The following is a 16,422-nucleotide window of genomic DNA, read 5'->3' on the forward strand; positions in this document are numbered from 1 at the left end:
TCTACAGTGTACATTGTCAGGCACAATACTAATTGGTGATTCAATTAGTTGGCCAATTGGTGAAGCTTCCATTATTTGTTAGCTACATTTATTAGTAGTTACAGGCTTTAATTGTTTGTTAGCTTCTATTATTTGTTAGTCTTTATTTGTTTGTTAACACCGAACCAGTCTTTACTGATCTACATTTGGGGTAAGGGGAAGATCTGAATTTTTCTTCCTCCTCTTTTTAACCCTTAATAGCTAATAGCTCAGGTAAAACATAGTATATTATGGGTCATGGTGAAGCTGTGTGTCTATACCTCCCCTAAAAAAAAAAAATAATAAAACAACCACAAGATTAAGCAATAAACCAACAAATCGTATAGAGACTGATAAAGGTATGGGAATGCTATAATTTAAACAAAGTGATATGGAATACAAGCAAAATTTTCTAAAAAGACGTTTATGGATTATTTTATTTAGTTAATTTCCCACTCTCAATGTCTGATAGGCCAAAGTCTGCAAATCTGTGAGATCATAGACATGCCAAAGTTTCCCCAGCCCTGAGCTACAGCTGTGCTGCCTCAATCGGCTGTGCTACACCTTTAAAAACATGCCAGTCCTGGAAACAGTTGCGTTCTGCAGTAAGGCACAAAGCAACACTGCAACCTTTACACCTCATATTTGTTTCACACAGCTTGCACTGCACACACAGTGATTTCATGCTAGCATTCAAGAAGACAGGCATGCAAGCCTGAGGTGCTCGAGGAGGAGGTGGCACTTTGTCCTTTACCTTAGCAGCATCACTTTTCTCTTGCTGACTGGTTTGCTTCTCCGTTTGCTCAGTTGCCTGCTCCACTCTAAAGGAGAACTTGCCATAACTCATAAGCTGAAGGATGAGACCCTCAATGAAGTCATTCTTGTTCAAGGATTTTCCCTTTCTGGGAAGTTTCATCTCCTGGTTCAGCAGAAAGCTGTTGTTACATGCAACGTCCAAGGCATAGTAGAAGAAAGCCTTGTCCCATGTCATGCCTTTCTGCAGTTCCCAGTGGTAGCTACATATGCTGTCAAACAGATCCAGCGTCCTGGCATACTTGTTGTAGTCTCTGATAACTGAGGGAGTCAGGCTAGGTTTAGATTCATGCTCCTGGTCAGCACTGTCCTCATCTGACTGAACTTTGTGCATTGTACTACACAGCGCCACTTCCTCTGTGTTCATCCATTTCAGAAACAGGAGGTCCTCCTGTCGAATCCAGCAAACAGACCCTCTCTTCGCATCTTCTGGTAAATCATTCATTCGTGTGCAAGGGAAGCCCTTAGCATCAAGACGCACAGGTCCGCACATGCTAGAATGACATGAACTCTTAAACCGCTTAAACATATCAGGTGGCGTATACACATTTTTCACATGGACATGGTAGCCACTTCCGAGCAAAACAGGATCTGTTAATTGTCTTATGAATTCGAAGTCAAGCATCTCTCCTGAAGAAGAATCAGTAGCTCCTTTATATACAGATATATTCCATATGTAGCCTGTAGAGGAATCACCCATTGCCAGAACTTTGATTCCTACCTTAGGATCACTTCTTTCCAATGTTTTTGCCAGAGATCCAACGTCTCTAAAAGCACGCTCACTGATAGTAAGGTTCCTGTTGGGATGAAAGTGGGTTTTACAAGCTGCAGCAACATCAACCAGCAGTGGCCTAATTTCATAGAGGGGATCATGTCCTCTTTTACCCATTCTGCTTTTATTGGTCTTGGCCTTTTTAGGGTCTGAAATGTGCAGGCGCTGCTGTATTGCCTCAAAACGAATCTTTGTCATCACGTCTGAAGGAAGCTTGAACCTGTACAGCTGGTGTTTGCTCCAGTAATCTGAAATGGTTGGGGCCTTCACATACCACATATAGAGCAGAAGCCCAACAAACCTGTAAAATTCTCTCACATTCAAAGGCTTGTCAAATCGCTGCCCTCTGCTTAGATTGTCTTTTTGATTGGTGTTCTCCACAATGTTTTTCACAAGACTGAGACTGAAGAACACTTTGAAAAGCTCAAGAGGTGTGTAAGTCTTGGTTTGCAAGTACACACCTGGGGTTCTCTGTGGTCTGAAATCTAACTTTGCAGGCCCCTTGTCTTCCTCATAGAAAGGTCTCCATGCTGTGGTCTTCAATTCAGATGTTCTGTCCAAGACCCCAGTTGTTTCTGAGGTGCCAGCAGTGGAGTCAAATAGCCTTCCTTCTGATTCAATGGCGTCATGCTGCCCTCTGTGTGCACAAAGCATACATATGACCAAACTGACACACAATACATACTTGCACCACTTACATGAAAGAATGTGCAATGAACATTCTAACAGTATGTAACAGTACAAACAATAAACAAGGGATTGTATGGTGAACTGTAGAAACTTCTTTAAATATGGTTGTCTTACTACATTTATTACATTGAGACAGACAAATATCGAAAATCTCTGTAATGCAACTGCAATTTGACTTTGAATGAGCTATGGGGAAACAATCACTTCAAGAGAAAAAGAAGTGAAACTATCTGGACAGACATATGAGCTTTAACTGGTGTGTTTTAGCATTGATTTCAAAATTCTTTATTGGTTTTTAAGTGCCATCTTCACTGCTCTACCTCAATGAAATGATTGTCAGATATGTGTCTCCGACACTTCTGTCATCTGGTAGCAATATGCTGGAATGGATGATTGTCTGTTGATGGATGATTGTCTGTCGAGCTCTCCTGCTACCTGCTTCAGACCAGTTGCCCACGCCCCAGTCACCGCCACTTGCCTTGGACTAGCTGCCCACCCTACACTGAAGTTTTCATGGACTCCTAACTATTACTACTACTTCTACTATTAATATTAGTAGTATAATAATTTTGTAGGTAGTTTGACCAGAGGAGGATGGGTCCCCCCATTGTGAGCTTTGGTTCCTCCCAAGGTTTCTTCCCCAGCTCTGAGGGAGTTTTTCCTTGCCACTGTCGCCCCTGGCTTGCTCACCTGGAGGATTTACATTTCATGTTAAAACTTTGTCCTTAATGGATTTCTGTGAAGCTGCTTTGTGACAACGTCAGTTGTAAAAAGCGCTATACAAATAAATTTGACTTGACTTGACTGGAAGTCCCTAAAAAGCACAGATGAGGAGTGGAGAGGCTGCATTTAGTCATTATGGTCTAAAGCCCTTTAATTCACTTACTGAGGAGCTGAGAACCACTAAATCACTTAATACCTTCAAAAGGAAGGTGATTAAGGGTGCTATGATAAATAAACATTATTATTGTTATTATTATTATTTAATACTGTCATAAGTTTTTTTAAAATGAGTGAATGTTACACGTTCAAATGCTTCATACACTTAAACTGTGATGTACATGAAAACTTCTCAACTTACAACTGAACTTAAAAAGGAACTCCACCAATTTGTCAAGACTTCTGCATATTTACAGGGTTAACATGTCAACAAAATCACTCAGGGCAGTTTGGTGTGAAATGCTTTGTTCTAGAGAAACACTGAATTGTTCACAGTGGTGGTGACAGGAACCAGATGCCTGAGGAGTTAACAACTCTAAAAGCTCCCTCCCCGAAAGCTATTACATGAAATGGTTACGAATATACTGCCAAAAGTCTGAGACATAGTTTTACAGTAGTTTTGTTAAAGAGTTTTGGTCAAAAACATACCTTAATCAGCTTATTTTAACTTTACTTACTGTTATATTTATTACAGTTAGGTTAGTTAAGTTCTATACTACAGGCACAGAATATTAAAAATAATATAGCTGTGAATTTTGTGACTCAAACAACACTTGCACTTAACCCCTCTTCTCACCTGTTGTACAGAGGTTGAGTAATAAATCTGATAACTACACTCGGCTGCTCCAAACTCTGCTCTCTCCATTCTTCCATCACAGCTCCACCGTCCACGGTCACCCCACCGTTACCTGTTACCGTGTTCAGCTCGACAGTACTACAGTAAAACTTCGTGTCCTCGGTCTGTGAGGAAAAGGGGTTCACAGCCTCCTCAGCTGCGCTACGTGATACATAACTGTCATTTAGGCACTGAAACTGGTCATGGTTATCGGACAGCTTTCTTCTTTTGGTCGGACTGTGCAGCTCTTTGTTTTCCCCTTTTCCGTGCTCTGGAGATGGTCGTTTATCAGCGAAACGCAGAGAGCTGTCGAGCCACATCTGCTCGCTCGTCCATTCTCGGGACATTTTTGTAAAAGGTGTGACAGGGAAACAGTCCCAGCTTTGGGTTCAGGCCTCTCCAGCTGTGCGTATGTCATTTCACGCCACAATATCTCGATTCCATTTTCTCTTATAAAGAGGTACTTTAATTAACATCGCCTGATTCGCGGCGAAGGAAACACAGAGTAGCGATCAGGTAAACATTTCAGCGGGTTTTTTTCATTCACACAACGGCTCCGGATTGGCTGCGACTTTGGGCTGTACCACTCGGTGTGAAGTAGCAGGGGGGTTTTGTTTTGCAAACGTTGCCAGGGACTCACGCTCACTCTTAGTAGACCCCTCTAGTGGTCGATGTTATATCGTCGTTTATTTTTCTAGTCAGGAGAACTACGACGGCGTTTTAGGGCCCCTGTTAATAAAAACAAAAACAGTAGACTTCGAGAATAAAGTCGTAATATTTCGAGAATAAAGTCGTAACATTTCCAGAATAAAGTCGTAATATTTCGAGAAAAAAGTCGTAATATCTCGAGAAAAAAGTCGTAATATTTCCAGAATAAAGTCGTAATATCTCGAGAATAAAGTCGTAACATTTCGAGAAAAAAGTCGTAATATTTGGAGGATAAAAGTAAATGGCTACTACTAAAAGTAGTAGTGGGTTCAGGGTTACAACAAACGATTTTAGACAGCAAACTCAACCTGGACATTTTTCCTTGTATGCTTTTGTCCTTTCTAAATTGAGGCTCGCATATCGGATTTTCAGCTCCTTACAGTAAACTCACATACAGTGCCAGTTCGTGCCATGCTTAAACATGTTTGAGTTAGGAAACAAAATTTCATACCAAGTGGCTTTTATTTTAACAGACAATTACAAAGTCTTTCAAAGACAGATCGAGTGTTATCCTTTCCGCCTCTGTGTTTTACATTACCCTTAGTGCAGCCTGGTTGGAATTCTTCTTCAGGCTTTCTCCACACAAAGAGTTAGTCAGAGATGTGCTAAAAGTATTTTTCTCTGAAATATTAATTTGCAAAACATTTTATGGAGTAACTTAAAGAACTTCTAGGTGTTGTAGCTATAGCGTTAACTCTCTGGATCTTCAGACTAATGATAAAGATCAGTATGGGTGGAGAGGTTCCTCCAGTGGAGCTGTGGAAGAAAACAGTGAAGGAGAAGGGGCTCCAGAATATGGGAGGCAAATCCAGCCAAAAAAGAAATTAAAATTAAAACCATAAAATGAAAATGCAAACCTCTTTTTGCCATTTCTTTTTCCAAACATCTGCGCAAATATCCTGCCAAATTTGAAAATGAAATGAAATGCCTACATTTGCAATTTCATTTTTCACATGAGCACGAGCCATTTGTGACAAAAATAAAAATAAATGTAAAACAGCTATTTGTCATTTCATTTTAGTCGTTATTCTGGGTTTTTCATGGCCAAATCTAAAATGAAAAAGCTAATAGAAAAAAGAAAATCTAAACTTCACTTTGGCTTTTCTCCATGAAGTGCAGAATACGTGTCAAAACTAAAATCAAAATGCAATGTTTACATTGTTATTTCTTTTTCGCAGCAATCGGCTGCAGATCTGACAAAATGAAAATGAAAAGACAAAGTGACGGTTTGTGATTCAGTTTTCGGCGCGGACGCGCTTTAAGTGTCAGAATGAAAAGGCAAATGCAAACGAACATCAGCGCCACCTGCTGGGCATTTACTGTACATTTTCGACTTTTCGATTTTGTTTTCAAATTGACCAACATGCAAATATATGTTAATTAGCACTGGGCGGGGCTACGGGGTACATTTTAGGACATCCTTAGACCTCCGAGTCAGAGCGGCAACATTCCTCAAGCTAAACGACTTTGAGTCTCGAGAAAATCCATCGTGATGACTCAGATCTGGTGAAACTGAACGTCAGCACAAACACCGTCAGACCAAACGGCCTCAGAGAAAAGGTATCAGATCAAACGCAGGCCTGGTCGAGCACACAGTGGTTCATTTAACTTAGAAAACTATTATGTATCTCGATATAAATGCCAGTATAACATTTCCAGTTTTTTCTGACGGTGTTTGTGCTGACGTTCAGTTTCACCAGATCTGAGTCATCACGATGGATTTTCTCGAGACTCAAAGTCGTTTAGCTTGAGGAATGATGCCGCTCTGACTCGGAGGTCTAAGGATGTCCTAAAATGTACCCCGTAGCCCCGCCCAGTGCTAATTAACATATATTTGCATGTTGGTCAATTTGAAAACAAAATCGAAAAGTCGAAAATGTACAGTAAATGCCCAGCAGGTGGCGCTGATGTTCGTTTGCATTTGCCTTTTCATTCTGACACTTAAAGCGCGTCCGCGCCGAAAACTGAATCACAAACCGTCACTTTGCCTTTTCATTTTCATTTTGTCAGATCTGCAGCCGATTGCTGCGAAAAAGAAATAACAATGTAAACATTGCATTTTGATTTTAGTTTTGACACGTATTCTGCACTTCATGAAGAAAAGCCAAAGCCAAAGTGAAGCTTGGATTTTCTTTTCTCTATTAGCTTTTTCATTTTAGATTTGGCCATGAAAAACCAGAATAACGACTAAAATGAAATGACAAATAGCTGTTTTACATTTATTTTTATTTTTGTCACAAATGGCTCGTGCTCATGTGAAAAATGAAATTGCAAATGTAGGCATTTCATTTCATTTTCAAATTTGGCAGGATATTTGCGCAGATGTTTGGAAAAAGAAATGGCAAAAAGAGGTTTGCATTTTCATTTTATGGTTTTAATTTTAATTTCTTTTTTGGCTGGATTTGCCTCCCATACCAGAATGGCCGGTAACCAAATCTAGCAAAGAAGTAGGAGGCCTGAAAGACCCAGGGAACCTAAATATGTGTTTTCTTTCTAATTAGGTTAATCTTGTTCTTGCAAACAGTACACATGTACTAATCACATCCTTTGAATAATGTTCCAGCGACTAATAAATGACCAGTATATTTCAAGATTTTTCTCTCCTCTCAACATAAACTGAACAGTCCTAATCATGGGTAACGCTTCCGTAAGCATTCCCCTGACCAATCACAAGGCTGACGTCTCTTGCCCCACCCACACAAAACAGTTTCAGAGTCAGAGAAACTTAGCGAGCTAAACTTAGCGTTTCTTCATTCACGCTTTGCTTCGTCCGTCTGTCCGTCCATCTGCACATCTGTTCATCTGTGACATGTTTCATCTAGTTATCATCACATAAAAGCTGGATAATGATTTTAGTTCTGTTTGAGTGGCTGAGAGGGCTAGAAGTTTTGAACACAGCTGTCAATCAAGCTGCTCATTAGTCACGCCCACACAGTTCTAAGATGGTTCTGATCAGCAGTTTTTAAGCCATGTTTTTTTCATTCAAGCTTTGCCACTTACCTCGTAGCAGGAACCTTTGTAGCAGATAACTGTGAATGTTTGACATAGAGTTTAGTATCATACAAACATTTTTAATATTTTACTCTGTGTTCGATGTGTTCCTTCTTAATTTTACGCTGAAGCTATGAGGCTAATGTAGCTAATAATTAATAGATGCCTGGCGGTCAGTACTGTTCCAACTGCAAATGCCTACTTCAGCAGAAAATGCTACCAGTATTAAAACTACGGCTCAGATGTGTTGATAGCCAATCACCCAGTCATGGTCTTTAGGACCATCGGGACCCCAGTCTACCCTTATGATGGCCTGAATCCATAATCTTTTGAGGTGTTTGGCAAAGGGATGTGATCCCTTCAAGATATTAAACATTCTCCAACCATCTTTTCTGTGGGTTTTTGTCATTGCAGCTTCATGCCATAAAGAGTGCTGCAATTTCTGTTGCTTTCCAGCCCCAAGTTGCGCGTGCGTCTCTGCAGTGACGCTGCACAGAATCCTGTTTAAGCTTGCAGTGAGCTTTGACCTCTGCAGAAATGATGCCAAAATCATTACACAATTACAACTATGGTTTAGAAATACTGCCACTGCCACTCTGACCCAGTGGTGTAAGCAAAAATAATAGCGAGAGGTTGGTTGGGAAGGTGGCAAGAAAGTATACAAGAAGTCAGCAAACAATCTGTGACTAGCAGGAGCAACGATAGAAGGGACTGTTGCGCACTTTTCAAGAGTAAGACCGCTTAAGTACTTGACAACTCATGTAGTGGAGCATGCACAGTATTAGCATGCCTGCATTAAAGTTATGTATGTAAGACTTTAAGAAGTATTAAATATCTGCTAATATCTTATACTTGCTTATGCTCAACACTGTGACTTTATGGGGGTTCTGTTAATGTATGAACCTTTTGTTAGCAATTAAATATCCAGCTCAGTGAAAGAAACAAACTTTGTTGTTGACTTTTGGATTTGCTGGTCACAGGTCAGAACATGTTCCTGTAAGGACGCTTTACAGAGCACTGAGAAGTTTGGGATATTTGATTTAAGTTTGTTGATATAAAGTAGCAGTACAGGCTTGGGAAGATGAAAGGGCAGCTGTCGTACTTTAAATAAATAGCCTTGTTCCAGCGATTTCTGTTTATACAGATGGATCTGCCTCGTCCAGAGCTCTTTGACTTCCATGGTGTCTCAATGACGCATTACTTTACGGACAACTGGGAAAATGTCCAGAACTTCAAAGCCAGACCAGACGACATCGTCATTGCCACTTACCCCAAAGCAGGTACCTGAATATGTGTCTCTACTTCTCTACAAAGCTAAAGAAAAGGAAGATGAACTAGACAGGTGTGTTTGCTCTATATAATACGTATATAAAGTGGTAACTTGTTGATCTACAAAAGGATTCCTATCAGTCTTATTTAGCTTTTTAATTATCTCTCTTTCTCTCTCTCTCTCTCTCTCTCTCTCTCTCTCTCTCTCTCTCTCTCAGGCACCACCTGGGTCTCTTACATTCTTGACCTGCTGTATTTTCGCCAGACATTACCTGAGCGTGAGACCACTGTCCCGATCTATGACAGAGTGCCTTTTTTGGAGTTTTTCATGCCATCCTTTTCAGGTCTGAACAAAAACCTTACATTATTTTCCATACTAGAGGTGGACTACTCATGAACGTTTTTGGCTGATTTTGATTTTATATTATTTTTTTTTAAATACCTGAAGCTCATACTATGGGGGCTAAATGAACACCTGAAAGTCAATAGTGCATTTCCAGTACAGTCGAGTCAAAATTGCAGTAGAAATAATACTATTTGCTCTTTTAAGTGTGTCATTAATTGGTTTACCTCAGGAACAGACATGGCGGATATGCTGACTACTTCCCCTCGCATCATCAAAACTCATTTGCCTGTTCAGTTCATTCCCAAATCCTTCTGGGAGCAGAACTGCAAGGTACAGTATGAACACCTGCCTTGTACTTCCACTCATTGTCCACTTTATGAGCTACATCTACATTATAGGTCCACAACATAGGTGTGCAGTTACAGACTAATCAATTTGTTGTCAGTCACCCTTTACTCATTCATCATCGGTCAGTTTCAGACTACAGGACCACCATTGAGCTGGTATTATTTTCAACACTGTAGTGACACGAGTGCATCAGACACTCAGTGGCGCTGTAGGGGGTTTTTACATGTCAGTGTCACTGCTAGGTTGAGAATGATCCGTCACCTAAACATATCTAGCTAAGAGCAAGTTTGTGATCTGTGGGCACTGTATTCCAGATTTCATGTACATTGTCTCTCTCTTTTCTATGTCCAGATTGTCTATTGCGCTCGCAATGCCAAAGACAATGTTGTGTCCTATTTCCACTTTGACCGCATGGACAGTGGACAACCTGAGCCAGGAGACTGGAGCAGTTTTCTACAGAGATTCAAAGACGGAAGGAGTGAGTGAACGAGTGAGTGAAGGGGTGAATGAGTGTGACTAATGATGTACTATAGTAACAAATTAATTTTCTCAACTTAATTTCACATGGATATTTAGGAGAGCTATATGTAAACATGTCAGCCTAGTTGTCATAAAACCCAATATTAAGCAAAGCAATACATCATCACTGGCAGGACAAAAGAAATATAATGGTCTAAAATGACTTATTCCAACCTCCATTCAAGGTTAAGAATTTAAAAATTCATAAAAAATTAAGAAATTTGGGATAACATTTCCTTCAACTGGAAAGTTACCATTTTGGTAATACAAGATTTTGTCCCAGTAGTGGCAATATATGATATATCTTTTCAATTTTAGTTACGTTATTGACCTTGCTAACAAGAAAATGGCATCAGATAGACAAGTTCTGCTCCTAAAGTCACTTATGTTAGTTATTGGGCCTCCAAGGGCTCTCTGATTTGTTAGTTGCCTGCCATGTTACACAAGAACAATGGTCTGTGGCTGGTTATTGCACATGTCAAATGGCCCTTTCCTACCAGCTGATTCTTGGCCACATTAAAGATAAACGTAGTGTCAAATCTATTAGCTGTAATGACAGTCTTTAGTTGAAATATTGTTCTAAAAACTGCTTAAACTGCTAAAATTTTACATGCATTCTAAAATACATTCAGTTATTGGTAAATTTGACTACGTCTGCATTCTTGTTAAAATTTCTGCTGTAAAGCATTTTCTCTTAGCTGACATTATACACTCCTTTTGTTCAGCCCAGAGTTTAGTGGAGCAATCCTGTGATTGCTGAATTCCTAGTCTATAAATTGTTGCAGGCTCTCTTAAACCAGTTTACACTTTACATTCTATGCAACCAAACTGCATTCAGCAGGTAGCTAATAGGCTAACAGGCTGGTTCAATAATGTTGAGAAACAGGCTTCAAATTCAGACCTCTCCAGAAAAGTCTTGGCCACAAGTGTGTTTATGCAATGCTAACAACACTAGAAATTTCCATAGGGATGCTAGAGGAAATTAGCATTATGCTAGCGGCTAATCAGACAATGAAAGGCTGCCTATAAAGCAAATTATAAAGTCTGCTCATCCCTGTCTATGCTGTTCTCCTTTGTAGTACCTTAAAAACCCCATTACCGTCTACTAACATCCTCTGTGTTGTGCGGACATTGGTGTTTGGCTCCTGGTATGACCATGTGTGTGGCTGGTGGGATAAGAAACAGATGTACTCTAAAATACACTACATGTTCTTCGAGGATCTGGTGGAGGTGAGATCCCCTGTTCCATTGTGAGGTGTCAGGTGAGAAATTTAGATAGCAGATACAGAGACAAATTGATTTAAGAACTAAACAGTGACCCAGCCAATCAATTTGTTACAGTAAGAAATGAAATATTCTGAACTGTTTCTGCTTGTCTGTGAAGAGTGGAATTGAAAATGTTCATATATTAGCTCTTTAGTGGGTAGTGCTGCAACCTCACAGGAAGGGTTCGATTCCCTGGCCAGGCGACCAGGGTCCTTTCTGTGAGGCATTTGCATGTTCTCCCTGTGTCTGCGTGGGTTTTTTTTTCCACAATGTGCTTCTAGCTACAAGGTTAATGTTGCTAACTAACTAGAGACCCGAATTAACCCACTCAAACCGCAAAATTCATTAAGGTTGCCCAGACTTGTCGATGTGGTTTGGGAACTAGAAAGAAAACTTAACATTTTTGTTTAAAAATGTCATTTTTGGTAAATTTTCAACACAGTGATATGTGGGGGCCTACTCTTATATGTGTTGTTTATCAGTGAACATGAAATAACAGGAGAATATTGGTGCGAGTTTGCATCCGGAAGGTCAGTTGTTTCTAGAGGCAAAGGGCAAAAAAATGTATGAAGCTGCCCTTTTCGCACTGTTATTGCAAGGCTTGTATTAATGTTGTTAACTGTCTGAAAACATTTTTTATATCTTTTTATTGTTAGGTCAATAATTTTTTCACTGATTTTTATGACAAAGTGTCATCACAGGCCGACTACGGACCACTAGCCCCCCTGAGTATAGATCAAGGGGTGCTTTGCAATCCACTTGAGGTCCTCGGCTTTAGTGATTGAGAAGCCCTGGTTTAGGACACAGTGGGTCAGTTGCCTAAAAAGGATTTATGCTGTGTTCACATGTTTGTGGTAGACAGACGACGGCAAACCGGATATTCCATTGTTTTCAAAAGAGCCGCAATGGAAAATTCTGCCACTGCAAGCGACAACATTCCGCAGACCGCAGCAGTGAGCGGAACACTCCGTCAAGAGTTCAGCTGTCCTAACTTTTGTCATCATGCCAATGTCATGCAGCTATCGGCCGCATACCACTATGAGTAATTTTATAGTTCAAAGTAAGTCATACGCTCTCGGTTTGCTGGACAGGGATTAAACCTAGTCCTGGACTACAAAGCATTTTGAATAAAAAAGTAGTTCAGAACTAGGCTTGATCTCAAAAAACCAAATTGACCTACTGTGGACTATAAGACTAGCTGAGCCATTTTGAACTGGTGCCAAATTAGGACTCCCCTTCATGTGTACATATGGACACTACAGATTACATCTGTTCCTGCAATGGGGAATTAGATTCTGTGGGGGAGTCGGATTTCCGACAGGAGGTTTTGTTTAGTTTATAGTTTACAGTAAGTCATACTATGTCCTAAACCTGTGCAACCTTAATGTAGATCTGGATGGATGTTGAGAGAAGGTTTTGGGGATGCATTTACAAAAAAATCTGGGTGCAATTCTAGTGTTTGTTAGCAACTTTAGCCTCAAAGATTCAGCACTAAAGAAGAAAAGTTTGGACCCCAAATGGCTCAGCTGATTGATTACAACCAGGGTAAGTTGAAAATTGTTTAAATTTGATTCCTTTAAGACAGGCATGTCAAACTGGCTACACTTCCAGGCCAAGGTGCTGCGATGTTAGCGTTTACCCTCATCTAACGCTCTGAATTCACTTCATGAAGGCCTTGCTAATTAGCTAATGAGCTGAATCAGGTGTGTTTAAAGAGGCAGTGTACTGAAGTCTGCAGTGTTTTGGCCAGCGAGGACAGGAGCTTGACACGTATGCTTTAAGACAACATATTGTCTTTAATTTAGGACAAAAGAGTAAACTGGGAACCCAATTAGGAGCTAGAAACAAAGCATTTTTGGTTCATATTTTGAAGCATGACAGGTCTAACAAGCAAGCAATCCATCAAATGCTTAAAACTGTTCTGTAGTCCATTATGAATAGAAATGTGGTTGTAAACATTCATTAGCAGCATTGCTTTGTTGGTCCTTTAGGACACTGGACGAGAGATTAAGTGCCTTTCATCATTCCTTGGTTTGTCCACGTCAGAAGAAGAGAAGGAAAAAATCAGAAGAGACGTTCAGTTTGACGTTATGAAGGCAAACCGTGTGACTAATCTCACTAACGAGACATCACTAGACTTCAGTGTCTCTCAGTTCTTGAGGAAAGGTATGTTGAGACAGCTAGCTGTTTAGACTCAGAAAAAAGAGCTATGAAGTGATCAGTGCTTTTGACTTGTCTCTGTCTTTTCTCCATCTACTATGTATCGACACTTTCCAGGGAAAGTCGGGGACTGGAAGAATCACTTCACTGTTGCTCAGAATGAACAGTTTGACCAACACTATAAGCAGAAAATGAAGAACACCACCCTCCATTTCCGGACAGAGGTGTAAGGCTGAGATGGCACTGATCCGATACAGGATATCTATGTGTGGCCAATATCAACAGAAAATGCAGAATCAGAGGGTAAAAAAGAATAATTCAGGTCCCATCCTGTAACAAATCTAGCCTGAAATAGTACACACTCCCATTGTGTGATGTGTTGTTGCTGGCTGTGTGTTTCTTCTGGTGGGGCAGTAGAGTGTTTGGAACAGTTTGAGCATGATAGGCTACTTAAAGCTTCATCTTAAAGCTACACTATGAAAGTTTTGGTGATTTGGAGTTGAGGAAATGTTTAATTGCATACGACGTGCAGAAGAACATTTTGTAACATAGGCTATGCTTTGGACCTCTTCCCTGAGCAGAAGAATCTAATGATTGCGAGCACATTGAAAGAGTATTCAAAGACAACTCGGGTAAAACGTGGTGCAGGATGTTTGTTCCGAGGATGTAAGTAAATGATCTAAGAGACCTAAACATCGAGGCTGACCTTCTTGTTTAAGCCTTGATGTTAATACAGTAAGCAGTAGAGCATCGTCCGAAAAACTCCCTTGAAATCCAACCTGACACCTCTCACTTTTAAATAACTATTCTATTTTTCAGGTGGCTTGAACAGTCACCATAACTTAGTGTGTCTTTTTCTCCTGACTCAGTAGTGCTACTTCTTTTAATTTTACCAAACAAATCTAACATAGTGCAGCTTTAAGAGAAGTGTGTCAATTAAAAATGGGTGTTGTGCCATCTCTTATTTAAGGCAGGAGGAAATTGTCATATTGTTATATTGTTTGTTGGGTATTCAACTCCAGGCCTGGAGTCCAGCACTGTGTCCGGCACAGTTTGGCTCAGGCACACCCACTAAACCTGGAAATGAACAGATGAGTCGAGTCAGCTGTGTTTGACCAGGGAAGCCTGCTCTTCAGGTCTGGAGTTGAATACCCCTGTTGTACATTATATGTTGACCCATATTGTTGACCCAATTCATTGAAGCACACCTTTTTGACTCTATACTGTAAGGAAAATGAGTAAATTACTTTCAAGATTAAAATAAAATCACTCAATATTGAAACAAAATTGTTTTTAAGATTTCAAGACAATTGTTTAGTATAACTGTGCATGCAGCGTTTTTGATTCCAAAAGGAAACATAAATTCAAATAACCGTTGACACATTGCAAAAACAGGTTGCTCACCAGCAGTGACTTTTTGAGGTCTAGTAAGTTAAAGACCGCAGCTCTGTGCTGTAACTCCATTATTTTTATACTTGGGGTCAATGGGTAGGCATCTAAATGAATGTTAAAGCCATAGAGTGGAAAACTGTATTTGCATTGACATAGCTAAATAAGGAGCGTTCAGTACATGGAACTAACATCCCGTGAACCTCGAACACTGTTGGACTATTTACAGAAATTCTGCTGTTCCAGGCTGTGAAGGGATGTTGGCACTTTTCATACCTTTCCCAAATAACCAAATTGTCAATGGGCATAAAGTCCATCTTTAAATGAAGCTGAAGTTGGCTTCCTATTCGCCAGCGTTTTAATCGACTGTTTTGTTCCACCTTAAATGCTACAGCTTGTACAAGTGCCAGAATGTAACTGAGGCATCATTTAAGGTGACATTGCGTAATTGTCGTACCACCTTTTTTCTTTTCAAGCCCACTGAAAATGGGTCCCACAGACCTGAACACCACACAAGGGTTAAAAAGTTAATGCTTAACTTTTGTCCAGATTTGCATTGTCACATGTTTCAGCAAACAAACTGTAGTGGCCTCTGATGATATGTATAGCAATTCGCAATCACTGAGTACAAACAGTGTGCAGCACTCCACATTTGCAAGGGCATTATCCTGGTATTATACTACTTGCAGTATAGTTCATACTACCAGCACATGCATGAGTACTCTACCTCTGTTGGAGGCCTAGTTATGTTCTTGAGTGTCTTCTGTTTATTTAGTCCTGCCAGTTTATCTACACACTTAAAAAAGATGGCTCTATATAGAACCATTAACACGCAAATAACCCTTTGCATGATTAAAGGGTTCTTTGCAATCATAAAATAGTTCTTCAGATTGATGGAGAATGTGCTGCAGATGGTTCTACATAGCATCTTTTTTGAAAAGTGCTGTATATAGCACCAAAAATGTTTTTTTATTGTTACAAACCTGACCTCATAACCATAGTAGAACCCTTTTTGGTGCTATATAGAACCCTTTTCAAAAAAGGTGCTAAATAAAACCATCCACAGCACATTCTCTATCAATCTGAAGAAACCTTTCTTGATGCAAAGAGTTTTTAAGGTATTTAAGGTACTATATAGAACCATTTTCTTTGCTAAAGAACCCTTGAAGAACCATCTTTTTTAAGAGTGTAGAGTATTTTTTTCCATAAATAAATGAACAAAACAGCTAAGAATTAGGGCACACAAAGACAAACAGTGAACCTTATGACAAAAATGCAGGCATATTTAAAAATATAGTGATATTTGGTCAAGAAACTTATGATGTGTCATATCTGATGCAGTACTTTTATAAGCTGTCATGTGATATAAAGTAAGTTTTTTTGTCAATCACACTTGTTTTTCAAGTCCTAGAGCTAGTGTTCAGATCAGTCTCACAAAGTAAAGCTTGGATAGGGTGTGCTCATGTCACCTCTGCCTGGTTTATACCTGTGTCCTTCACCTGTGACCCCATGACACAACTTGACATAGGTGGAGTTTATTTGCTAAGAGAGTTGTGCAGGAAAAGAAGAGACAAAACA

The 16,422-nt window shown here is 39.9% G+C and overlaps 2 protein-coding genes across 3 annotated transcripts; one reads left to right on the forward strand and one right to left on the reverse strand.

Moving 5' to 3' along the window:
* Positions 1 to 467: 467 nt before the first annotated feature.
* LOC118813567 (piggyBac transposable element-derived protein 2-like) lies at positions 468 to 4,391 on the reverse strand. Its single transcript, XM_036578966.1, has 2 exons — positions 3,810 to 4,391; positions 468 to 2,240 (listed from the first exon to the last, which is right to left on the reverse strand). The coding sequence occupies exons 1-2, from the start codon at positions 4,193 to 4,195 to the stop codon at positions 548 to 550; spliced, it is 2,079 nt and encodes a 692-aa protein (XP_036434859.1). The 5' UTR covers positions 4,196 to 4,391; the 3' UTR covers positions 468 to 547.
* A 3,738-nt stretch (positions 4,392 to 8,129) lies between these two features.
* LOC118813573 (cytosolic sulfotransferase 2-like) lies at positions 8,130 to 14,742 on the forward strand. Of its 2 annotated transcripts, none has more exons than XM_036578974.1 (8): positions 8,130 to 8,278; positions 8,674 to 8,827; positions 9,035 to 9,160; positions 9,392 to 9,492; positions 9,862 to 9,988; positions 11,162 to 11,259; positions 13,287 to 13,461; positions 13,573 to 14,742. In XM_036578974.1, the coding sequence occupies exons 2-8, from the start codon at positions 8,692 to 8,694 to the stop codon at positions 13,683 to 13,685; spliced, it is 876 nt and encodes a 291-aa protein (XP_036434867.1). In that variant the 5' UTR covers positions 8,130 to 8,278; positions 8,674 to 8,691; the 3' UTR covers positions 13,686 to 14,742. The 2 variants fall into 2 exon arrangements, with proteins under 2 accessions (XP_036434867.1, XP_036434865.1); XM_036578972.1 differs by having other exon boundaries at positions 8,692 to 8,827.
* Positions 14,743 to 16,422: the final 1,680 nt, after the last annotated feature.

Source organism: Colossoma macropomum, unplaced genomic scaffold, assembly GCF_904425465.1.
Source record: "Colossoma macropomum unplaced genomic scaffold, Colossoma_macropomum, whole genome shotgun sequence".
In the NCBI taxonomy this organism is placed as follows: domain Eukaryota; kingdom Metazoa; phylum Chordata; class Actinopteri; order Characiformes; family Serrasalmidae; genus Colossoma; species Colossoma macropomum.